The sequence below is a fragment of the Microchirus variegatus genome, assembly GCF_963457635.1.
Source record: "Microchirus variegatus genome assembly, chromosome: 18".
Lineage (NCBI taxonomy): Eukaryota > Metazoa > Chordata > Actinopteri > Pleuronectiformes > Soleidae > Microchirus > Microchirus variegatus.
Genome location: NC_139819.1, coordinates 8,164,102 through 8,176,136, shown reverse-complemented (window position 1 = coordinate 8,176,136; position 12,035 = coordinate 8,164,102). Strand labels below are relative to the sequence as shown.

Genomic DNA, 12,035 nt, shown 5'->3' with positions numbered 1-12,035 from the left:
TACTGCTCAGGTTACCGTGCAGATTTTCTGCTGTTTTTGTACTGAATGTTCTTGAATTACTCTCCGTGATTATATTTTGAGACATGTCGATATATATGCATTTTAAATAAAACACGTTTTAACCAATCCCCATTAATAACTCCGGGAGTGTTATATTTGAACAACAAATTGACCCTCGCTAGCATATAGCTTTTTGTCAGTGTTCTGATAGAGACCTGTTATAATAATTTGCGCTGCTCGCTCACCCATACCGTAATCATCCTATTGAACATTTGTCTTCAGACATGGATATTCTGGGAGACGACGAAGCGCAAGAGCTAAAATATAAACGATCGGGGCGGTTGGATATGAGCCACGGCTTCCTGCACCATATCCGGAGGAACCAGATTGCTAGGTAATTTCCTCAACTGCTGGTAGCTAGTGCTATCAGATAGCATCGTAACTAGTTTATAGCACCCAGTCACAGCTTAAGTAAGTTTGTCATTTTGATAGACATTGTTTCAGAATGCGCATAAGTAGTATACATACTAAGCATTAAGTCGTTTCAATTACGAAAACACAATCAAGAGTCGCACAGGCCTGTTGGTCAAATTTATCATTTGTGTTGGACACTGCAGGTTTAACAGCAGTTAACTGCAAACACAATAAAAGTCACCACTTGGATTTGATGCAGCCAATAGGTGAGAGCCTTGTTGGTCAGGATGATTACTATAGTGTCAGCTGCTTACTTCTTAAACCACTGTGACATCATTTTCACACAGAGTCCAGACATGCCATGCATTGAGAATCACTGGAATATGCTTGAGATTATTATTTTCCTATTGTTATTGTCCTGTCTTTCAAGAGATGACTATGACAAAGAGGTGAAGCAGGCCAAGGAGCTTCAGCGGCAGAAGCACACCACAACCCCCAGAAAACCCAGGCGACCTGACATCCAAGTGTACCATCCACGGCAAAGACGTACGATCAATACGTCCTCAATAAGTGCTTGCTCTTCACTGATGGTAGTACGTCCATTATATAGAGTGAAGACAACAGTTGTGTGTTCATTTTCCAGATGGATCAGAGCCAGGAGCTGGTGCTGAAGCGGAAGAATGGAACGAGAGTGGGTCAAGCACAGAGACCGAGACCCAGGGGACTGAACTCTTTTGGCTGGACTATCAGGCAGACTCTGGTGCTATTACATCCTTCCTCGTGCATAAGGTGAATGTACACTCCTTTATCTGATATCCCTGTACTCTTGTGTGCTTTTGTTCATATTTTTTTCTTCTTTTTTCTTAAAGGATGATAAGCCTGAGAAAGTGGTGGAGTGTGTTGCAAAAAAGAACAGCTTGGATTCAGCGATGAGGGCCGCTCTGGTGGCTCGGATTCAAAAGGAAATGGACAAAAGGCGGGACAAACGCTGAGCGACGGAGCAAGAATGTGACGGCAGGCGAAAGCCTGTGAAATTACATTTCTTTCGGCGTTGTGCTCCTTCAAAGCGCAATCACTGTTCAGGGTGTTCGAGCGAGGCGTGCGCGAGGAACTGGGTCCCGTGCAGAAACTGTCAGCAGAGAGAAGTTTTCTGTTATTTCAGGAGAAGGACCAGCACTTACGATAAACAGTACAGTTGGGAGTCGCCGTATTCGTCTTCACTGCAGGTGTACTCACCTTATGTTACCTCATATGCTGATTCTGAACAAACACGTTTTATTTGTGGTCTCTCAAAGGAGCGGATACACTTCGAGTGAGCGCTGTTAACATTTCTTCTCAACTTAAAATGTTTGTTTTCTTCGTTTACAAAAAACAAGCAGATTTGAACATTTTTGTCTGATATTTGAAAATGTGAGCATTGACTGATTTGTTATATAGTTGAAGAGTTCAGTGGATAATGTGTTTGTTTGGTAACTGAATTTCATTGTTGTCAGTATTTATTATTTCATGTTCTTGGAAGACTTTTATTTTTGATACAGTCGTTTTTTTTTGTTTTTTTTGATGAGTCCGACATATACATAAAAACAATTACTGGTTACTGTGCAGATGTGTCTGGGTGTGTGGATGGAAAACAGCCTTAAAATGTTAATGTGTAATTTATTAGAGGAAAAATAATGTGTCAACACTTTTTGGTCAGACTACTATCCTAAAATATCTATTGTTAGGAAAACAAAACCAGAGCAATGTGTTATACATCATGTCTCCAGCAGGTGGCACTGAGTCTCTTTTTCACCTCAACTCCTTTCTGCCTTTATAGGCAGCTGTTGTCTTGTAATTTTCAGGTGCATTATAACAGTTTGCTTAATCTGCGAAAACATTACGGTCTCATTTTCATATCATAGATACATCTTTATAATGCTATAGAACATATAGTTATCTTCAGGTTAAGGAAACAAGTAGCTCTGATAAGCCTGGTGCTCTTATACAATCTTTTCTACCATTACAGCCAGATCTCAGTTGTCATGTTTCTGTCGATTTGGCAAACACTACAGAGCTGACAGCAATGTACTCTGAGTATTTAAAGATACACTCGATGGCAAAACAGCCACTCACATGACCGCAAACTCAATACCTTCAGGAATGTAGACCTGCTTAAGTTTAAACACCAACAGAGCTTTCTGTTTCTACAATAGATGCACACACACACATTGTTGACTCAGGGAATAGTAGATTTTCAGAACTACGGTACATTCCAATTCCATCTACAGACCATAATATAGAAGTAAAATGTTTTCAGGGTAATGCAAATGATGTGAAAGAAGAGCTATCTCTGCGTTGCTATTGGTGGAAGCAGAGATACTTCCCCTATAGATGGTCAACGCCCTTCTACAGCCTACACCCTCCCCTTATATACAGTATAGTGTAATGTAGTATAGTATTTGATCACCAGTCAAATATACAGTCATGTAATAAAGGGGGCACTGTGACAATCGGGGTCTAATCCCAGACTGACTGAGACACCTTTTGGAAACATCTCTTGGAGGACTTGTGGACCACTGGACAACAGTGACACAGGTTAAGACAAAGGTCAATGTGTCATGGATTTTGTTAAGAAACTGAGTTCACTTCATGACCATAATGCTCACCAGGGACTGAGTGGATTTGATTTCTTATAAGCACACAAGTGCAGCTGCGAGCACCCTAAAAATATTACATCAACGGTCACCGGATCCTCTCAAGAAATCCTGCTGACCTGACCTAAATAAGGTGACCTGCCCACTGCCACGTGATCAACCATCCACGCTGCTCGGCTCGTTAGAGCGCACTAAACTGTGAGAAAGTTTAACATGTTATCAACCGGTCTGTAAAAATATTTGGGCCTGATGTTTTATTTAGGTCTGCATTTCCGTCTTGTTTGGTCTGCAATGCAAACTTCGCCAAACTGGTGTCGTCTAAGCTCTTTGCTGTGTCTGTCTCTCTCTATTATGGAGAAACAAATACTGTTAAGTAAACCTACGCCAATAAAGGCTGACATAGTGAAAGTCTGCAGTGGCTCGGTGTTTGCACTCACAAAGTGCACTGTTCTACTCGATCGATTGATTATTGCAGCCCAGTGTGCTCCAAGCCTCAGCAGGCTCCATTAGCCCTGTTGCAGTATTAGGGAAAGGCCGTGGTACATGATCGCCAGCACAACCTCCAAAGAGTTAAGTATAGACTGTTTGACTGAGCCAGCATGGCGGCGTACATGCTCAGCTGTGAAGCTTCACTCGATCACTTTGCTATGAGCGACATTCAGAGCTTGACGTACTGTAACTGGAGTTATCCCATTCGTAAAGTGAACTGGGCCAGTTACAGTGCACTTCCAGACATTGAGGTCACGGCACTAAGAAAGAGAGAAGTTTGGATTATACGGAAGAGTATTAGGGGCCCCCCCCAAAAAAAGTTATTCTCAGAATTCTGACTTTAAAGTCCAGTTCCACGGAAAATCTGAAATTAAAGTCAGAATTCCAGTTCCTTAGAAAGGACCAGGTTTTGGTTTCCACGTGGACTACTGATCGTGATAAGGTTAGTGTTTATGTAAGATAAGGTCCTAAAGAGTTGACAAATAAAAGCACACACCAAAACTGGTTAAAACAATGACTGTACTAGTATTTCTTGTCATACTTGTCTATTTGCAAATTCCAGCACATCTCGCTTCATGTTTGGACAGATGGAAAAGACGATTAGTGTTTGTGTTTATCCCCAGGCACTTCACATTTTAGTGTTATTTTGCATAATACTTCAATGAGATAATAATGTAGTGGCTTAAAAAATAAAGTTAACATGTCACATGTCTCTGATGTCGCAACAAATGAAAATGCTGCACATACTTTTCTACCAATAGTCAGCAACTGGTGGCCCATGAGCCACAAGTGGCCTGCAAACATCAGTATCTGGGCCGGCAGTTGATTTAACAAATCCGATCTTAAATTATATCAAGAGCTGAGCTTTTATTCTGAAAAAATATGAACTTATTCAAATAGATTCTGTTGCTAGAATTGACAGTTGACCTCAAGTAACATTTACTTTACCCAGGGAGAATTCAAATCATTTTAGTTTCGATGACTGATTTGAATTCTTCCACTTCCATTGCTTATATTCGTACCAAGTTCACAACAAAACCAAGCCCTTTGAAGACCCAACAGTGCTTTGTGACAGTGTGTCAAAAGCCACATTGACAGCGTTTCAGCCGTGTTGCGACTTATGCCTCCGTTATCAACTCAAGGTTCTCTTTAAGACGCAAATCCCTCTTTCGATGTAGAATGGAAGCTCCATTGTGGAATTTACCAATTTGCATTATTGCAATATGCATTATTATTTTTTTTAATTACACTTTTTTAGAGTAAAGGAGGCTGCGGGCAACCATTTCAAGTCGCTGTGTCCTGTTTTGGCACACACATGAGCAAATTCACCTCGAGATGGAAATTTTAATCTAACTTTTCTGATGCCAAAATCCTAAGACTAAGACCATCAAAACATTCACAATGCAGCTGAAGAGAAACCTATTCCTAAAACCAGTCCGTGCTTGTAACCTCACTGCTTCGACATCGGTCACGACTGCCATTTACAAAATGCAGTACCTGCTCCAGGCAAGAAACGCAACCTTTACTAGTCAAGAGCCGAGACTTGCGTTACCAGTGCACTAGAAAGACTAGTTATACAGCAGTTACCCAAGACACCCTTAAAGTGGACCCACAAAGCCAACCACCATGTTGACCTGCACAGGTTTCATCACAATTAACCATTTTTACTTGGACCGTTGATGCTTATAAACATTTCAAACAGAACAGATCTGGCTTTTAATTTATCAAAATGGCTACTGGTGATGACAATTTAATGAGAACATAATATTTTTTGCAGTCGTGTAGAAAAAGAAAACCTCATACCAATGCAACACATGTATGAATTAGGTGTATTTTAGTACATTTGGTAGAAATGTTATTAGTTTTGAACGTTCCATGAGCGAAATAGACCATTTACATCACAGGAAGAATCATATTTATGGAGAACACCATATTTAAAAAGGGACAAACTTAACACCCGTTTTAACATACATATTGAGGAAGGGTTAAGTCAGATATTCAGCTAAAACATAATGAAAACAAATTGGCATTGACCAATTGCAATATAAGAAAAACAAGTAGTCAGAACTTTCAAAGGAGTAGTTGTTTATTACAGAGCATAAAGAAACTACTCAGCAGACATGATTGACAACAGAAATGAGATAGTTGTTCCTCTGGAAGTTGAAAGCATGTTGAAGAGAAGCAAATAGGGAGTAGAGGAAAATAGAAAAGGCACTCTTAACTTACTGTAACCAACAGGATACCCTTAAGTGGTAAAGGGAACAAACAAAAGTAATCGAGTCTATCACACAAATTAGGATGGCTGTGTAAACAAGGCTGATTTCTCTGTACTACACCAACCAAATGTTAGCCAACCCTTTGAGGATAGACAAGATCCAAAATTAACTGCACCAGACATTAAGGGGACTTAAAAAGAAATCTGTGATTAAAAAAATAAAAATGGCTGTAAAACAAACAGTCCTTAATGGTTGCCAGTGACACGTTTACCTCTCGAGGCAGTCCAAAGCTTTTCTGTAGGACACTCTGGAGCCTCGAGCAAAACACTGAAATAAAAAAGGATCAAGTCAGAAGGAATTCACGATTCAATGCGTTTAAAGCTGCCTCCTTAAACCTCGGCTTCTCTGTATCCACGCCGAGTTTAAGAGAACAAATAAATAGCTGTGACTCCTAGTCAATACGATGTGGTCAAGAACACACCCCAAAGGATAAAGATGGTATTCCAGGTTTCTCTGTAGCTACACCTGCCATCAATACACTTGTGGGGGGGTCATGGGCTTTTAGCACCTCAAACTATAAAAAACATTTTAAAAAGGGGGATTTAAAAAAAATTGAATTTCAATGCATAAATCAATCCAATTTCCCATCAAGTATAATCAATACTTCTGCAGACCAGAGCAGTGACATAGCAGCTTCTGACTTTTCTGTATTACGTCAGAAAACAGCCATGGCCTGTAGAAGCATCTGGGGGTTAAGGCTCATTTTTGAGCTTGAATAATCACATGGCGCACCCCTAAGCCTGCAATGCATAGCATTTTTAGTGACAAAAACAATCCTTAAATTTTGATTGTGCCATTCGAGCATTCTCCACAAGAACGAGGGAATAAAGCCATCATTAAAAAAAAAGAAAAAAGAACACTGGGTCAAGGAATTTCTGTACCAGACTGACAAAGGAGGAATGTTAAGTTTAAACAGAAGCTTAACTCGTTTAGGAAGGTGCCAGCTCAAAAAGGACCACCATAACTAGCAAATTACACTTCACTGGAGATTTAGTTATTTTAAAAATGGAGACTCCGTATAGCAGTAGCACCAGTAAATTAAGAGGGGTGTTAAATTATATGCAATATGCAAATGCAACAATAAGGATTTGGAGTGTGGAATGCCACAATAAGCAATTGAACAGCCATTCTGGGTCTACCACAAGAAGCAGGGGCACCTAAAGACACGAGAAAACATCAAGTTCTATGGTGCATGGGCTCATCGAACCCATCCAAGTCATGAAACATCAAATATCTATGACCCAGTATGATACCAGAAAACAGTAACAAGACAAGAGGGGAAAATGGAGTGAAGGAGGAGTCATGTGTCATGAGAGAAAGGCATTTCACCCCCTGGAACTTGAGGCTTCTCTGTAGTATACGCCAACAAGCCTGAGGGGAAAAGCTTAACAAGTTTAGAATTCAAGTTTTTTGGGCACCTCCCATGGGAAGGAGTCACGGCCAAAGTGGCCATAGGCTGCGGTCCTCTGATAAATGGGCTTCTTCAGGTCCAGCTCCCTAGAATACATAATCAACATGTTTAGCGGCAGTCGCACTACACAAGCTCAGATGCACACGTCCGTACTCATGGCCATAACGCTAACATTAGCCAGTTGAACATGTTGAGAGCCACCAAATAAAAAGGGGGGGTGAGGTTGCCAAGGCAGCTCGTAAAAAGCGGGTAAGGCCTGAAGTTTCGACACTTACCATCTCAACCAAAGTGGACCCTGCAGCTCGCAGATAGAAGCCACACTTGGAGACAATACTTGTAGCTATGAGCTAAAAAGCTTTAACATGTCCAAAAAAATAATTTGACCTAATAATGGCACATACTATTGCGTCATGCAATTAGACAATGGCTAAATAAAGCTACAAAGGCCAAAGTGTCATTTATTGCAAAGGAAAGACATGTTTTTTTTTTTAAACATAAATCAATTAAATCCTGGGTAGACTAAATGAAGACAAAACCAAGGCACTGGAGACAGGAAGGAGCCAGGTGCTGTAGTTTCATTGCGTAGCAGGTGGCTTCAGACGACATACATTACCTGACAATCACTCCAGGGCGTAGATCAAAGTTTTTCTTCACGATATCAAGCAGCTCCCTCTCGCTCTTGTGGGACGTCCCATAGTGGAAGATGGAAATGGAGAGGGGATGGGCAACTCCAATGGCATATGACACCTGATGGAGAAAATGGACATTTTAGATTGAGCATTACAAAACCTGCTGGAGCAAGAACTTGTCAAATGTGACACTCCCACTCACCTGGACCAAAACTCTCCTGCAAAGCTCAGCCTTCACCAGAGACTTAGCCACCCAGCGTGCAGCATAAGCAGCAGAGCGGTCCACCTTTGTGTAGTCTTTCCCAGAGAAGGCTCCACCACCATGGGCTCCCCAGCCTCCGTAAGTGTCAACAATGATTTTACGTCCAGTGAGGCCAGCATCTCCCTGTAATGGTGGAACAGTGTTATGTGGGTATTTTAAATAGCTGAAAGGATAAATAGTTTCAGCCTCCCACAGTCAACCTTTACCTGTGGGCCACCGATGACAAAACGTCCACTGGGCTGCAGGTGGTAGATTGTGTCGTCATCCAAATAGATGCACGGAACAACAGACTTAATGACCTTCTCCTTCAGAGCATCTCTCATCTCCTCCAGGCAGATGTCCTCGTCGTGCTGGACAGAGACGACGATCGTGTGCACACGTACTGGGAGCATGGCACCGCGGTCCTGGCGGTACTGGATAGTCACCTGTGAACAAGATTAACCTAGAAATTAATAAAATGTCACCGACAAAAACAATTCAGTAGCAGACAACACCAGTAACAGCATGACAGCTCCACCTGTGTCTTGGAGTCTGGTCGGAGCCATGGAAGAGTGCCATTGCGGCGCAATTCGGCCAACTTCGCGTTCAGCTTGTGGGCAAGGACGATGGTCAGAGGCATACACTCCTCAGACTCGTCGGTGGCATATCCAAACATCAAGCCCTGTAAAAAACAGTCACCATTACAATTTGTTAAAACACTGATTTTTAAAAGACTTAACAGCTCACACTGGCAGTGGATGAGTACTGACCTGGTCCCCGGCACCAATGTCCTCCTCATTGCGGTCAATGTGAACCCCCTGGGCGATGTCAGGAGACTGTTGCTCCAAAGCCACAAGAACATTGCAGGTTTTATAATCGAAACCTGGGGGAGACACCACAACAGATCAATATTTACACTTAATTGTGGTTTTTTTTTTAACGGCAGAGTTGGAAGCATACTCAAGTGAAATACACACTTTATTAAAAATAGATTAACCATAATAGAGACCAAGCCATAAATGACATGCCATACCTTTGGAGGAGTCGTCATATCCAATTTGGCGGATGGTGTCACGGACTACTTTCTGATAATCCACTGTGGCACGTGATGTCACTTCTCCTGCCAAGAGGATCATCCCAGTCTTGGCAACCGTTTCTACAATAATAATAAAAAAAAGAGGAGTTCAGTGTGATGACATAATGAAAAGGCAAAGGGTCTTTCCTTTTGTAAACATCTGACGTCAGAAAACACTGCAACTCATTCACTTCAGCTTACCGCATGCAACTTTGGCATCAGGATCCTGCTTAAGGTGGGCATCAAGAACTGCATCGCTGATCTGATCACAAATCTTATCTGTAAAAATAAAAGACACAGATGTCACAGTGAACGGATTGTGTTAAGATCGTTGGTTGTGAATACAAATAAATAGACTGGCGCCAACAGCCTAGTTCTGTGCTGTGGGAGTGGCTCGGACCCGCCATGGTCGCCATTTCAGCATGTGCACGTGTGATCAAAACGAAGAGAGCGCGCGTACCTAAAGCAGAAGCCATGAAACATATGCACGAGCTTCTTCACACAATAAAGGAACTACACCAAGCCGCTTAACAAACATCAATGAGACGTTACGTATTATGGTCACAAGATACTATTACATGTCATTGTGTACCGCGTGCTAAAGTACAATCGACACAACGCGTTTAACAATACGTTAAACATTCAACCGTTACCATACGACTCGTAACAATTCCAGCAAAGCTCACTATATACGGTAAACGCGGTGGCGCCGGTGGTATGTTTACAAACCGTTGACACGGCACCCGGTAGCATGACCGGGTTAGCGAGCTAACGTTAGCAAGTAGCGCATGTTCTTGAAACCGGGCCAGCTCATTCACGAAGCGGAGGGAAAAAAAGGGCCGAAACATTCACATATTAACAATGTCATCGTCACTTTTCCTCCAGAACGGGGAAATTAAACAACACGAGAGGGTAATAACGTGTTTAAGTTATACATTTTCACCGGAACACTACAATGATATAAGGCCGGCGTGTGAGGGTGGTCTTACCGGGGTGTCCTTCTCCCACCGACTCAGAGGTGAACAAGAAGCAGTCCTCGTCAATGAGGGAGTTATGAAAACCGTTCATCTGTCCGTTCATCATCTTTAACGGCGGATACTGGGGCGGAATTTAAAACAGTATTACGACGCTGATATCGAATTTCGCTTTATAGCGGAGTTACTCCGTGTGCTGCCTTCGCTTCCACCCGGTAAAGTCAGCCTCACTGCGGGTTTAGCCTCATGGCGCAGAGTCCCTCTATTTATCCATTGAAATCAGACTCCTCTGACGTCAAGAGAGGGCGGACCGTACCATCGAGTCAACCGAGGGGAGGCGGGTTATAGCATCCTGTCCTAACTCAGAGGAAACAGAGAAAAGCGGTCAGGGCAGTTTTTTAATGACTGAAATCTAATTGATTAAACCATGCACACGAACGCCTCAGAGAAGACCAAATAACATTAGACTACTGTTTTTTTTCCAAAAGATAAACACAGATGAATTGTTGCCCTTGGTGTTTTTCCTGCAGTTGGCATCCGCAATGTTGCATCACTGTCCTCTTCTTCTCAGGCCTGGTACCCGGAAGTGACTGGAGGGCATTTTAACAATGAAATTAATTGATTAACCATGATTTAGTTTCATAATGGCTTATGCACATGGTTCCCAATCCGTGGTACGTGTTCCACCAGTGGAAAATCAGAAATACTGTATCTATACCAGGGTGTGTGATCACCACTTTCACTAACAATCCTGTAAATTTAATTGTGTAAGATGATTAGGAAAGTAGGACAGTGTTTCAACTTATATTAGCCTGTTTGTCTCCTCTTTGTGTATCTTGTGCAATCTGTGTGTACCTGACTGCAAGACAAGTTTCCCTTTCGGGAAAATAAACTGAACTGAACTAAACTGAACTGAACTGAACTGAAAAACAACAGACTCCTCTGTTAAATATTTCCATGCTAAATATTGGAGATTAACTTCAGTTTTCATCATTTTTAAGTATTTTTAATTGATCTACAGTTCGGCATTGTTTGGTATTAGTCCTGTGTCGGCCGTCGTGCTCATGACCCTAGCAGGTATAAAAAATAAAAGGTAATAGCGCTAATGAAAAAGCAAAAAGAAAATGTCAGAATCGCCAATATGAATACAGGTACCAAACCTTTTCTGAAATCAAAAGTGGTGCATTTATTTTCTTGTTGGATAGTTTAGTGTATTGTATGAGACCTGGGTTTCTTTGTGTATTTCTTTGTGTTTTACAAACAATCACATGTTGCATAGCAATAGTTTAGGTACAGAATACAATACGGCCCAAGCCTTTATGGAACCCTAAGCTGATTTTAAAGAAAATTTTAACTTAGCAGTAAAATCACAAAGATGGCCTTTAATTTTGCACTTTCATATTCAAAGTGAATCACTGAGTGCGGTGATACTGAGCTAATGTGAACAAAATGTGCAATAAACTCCAATATATAAAACCAAATAACTTAAACGCAACACTGTTTACATATCTAAAGATATCTTGATTTCTTTAATAAGTTAAAATGTTTTGGGTTTTTTTTTTTTACTCTCCACATACTAACCAGCTGCTTAGGTCACTCAGATTTACTGACTCAGGTCAAATAGTCGAGCCCAGAGTTCAGACCATATATGGAGAAGCAGCTGTTCTACACAAGTGGCTCAAACTACCAGTGCAACTGAAATCACCAAATGTGAATGAATATTTTTGAATGCCGGTAAACATTAAAAAGAAGTATTTTCTCATATCCTCTTGATTGAGCTATTTTCGCTGCAATGTACATTCTTTTAATGAGTAAATTATTGTTTAATGCTCTATCTTAGTCCAACGTATTGCTTTCTCTCTTTCTATATATAATTTTATATTACGGTAGTTT

General features: G+C 41.3%; 2 protein-coding genes across 4 annotated transcripts; one reads left to right on the top strand and one right to left on the bottom strand.

The window, feature by feature from the left end:
* Nucleotides 1-284: 284 nt before the first annotated feature.
* On the top strand, nt 285-1,413 carry cUnh2orf68 (chromosome Un C2orf68 homolog; the record flags this gene model as incomplete). The annotated part of the gene is made up of 4 exons (XM_083904874.1): nt 285-394; nt 845-960; nt 1,058-1,203; nt 1,284-1,413. The coding sequence occupies 4 exons, from the start codon at nt 285-287 to the stop codon at nt 1,404-1,406; spliced, it is 495 nt and encodes a 164-aa protein (XP_083761000.1). The 3' UTR covers nt 1,407-1,413.
* Nucleotides 1,414-5,653: 4,240 nt separating this feature from the next.
* On the bottom strand, nt 5,654-10,367 carry mat2ab (methionine adenosyltransferase 2Ab). 3 transcript variants are annotated; one of them, XM_083904465.1, is made up of 9 exons: nt 10,158-10,367; nt 9,370-9,447; nt 9,127-9,249; nt 8,864-8,976; nt 8,632-8,775; nt 8,321-8,539; nt 8,055-8,237; nt 7,837-7,970; nt 5,654-7,309 (listed from the first exon to the last, which is right to left on the bottom strand). In XM_083904465.1, the coding sequence occupies exons 1-9, from the start codon at nt 10,249-10,251 to the stop codon at nt 7,207-7,209; spliced, it is 1,191 nt and encodes a 396-aa protein (XP_083760591.1). In that variant the 5' UTR covers nt 10,252-10,367; the 3' UTR covers nt 5,654-7,206. The 3 variants fall into 3 exon arrangements, with proteins under 3 accessions (XP_083760591.1, XP_083760592.1, XP_083760593.1); XM_083904466.1 differs by having other exon boundaries at nt 5,654-6,079; XM_083904467.1 differs by having other exon boundaries at nt 5,654-7,970.
* Nucleotides 10,368-12,035: the final 1,668 nt, after the last annotated feature.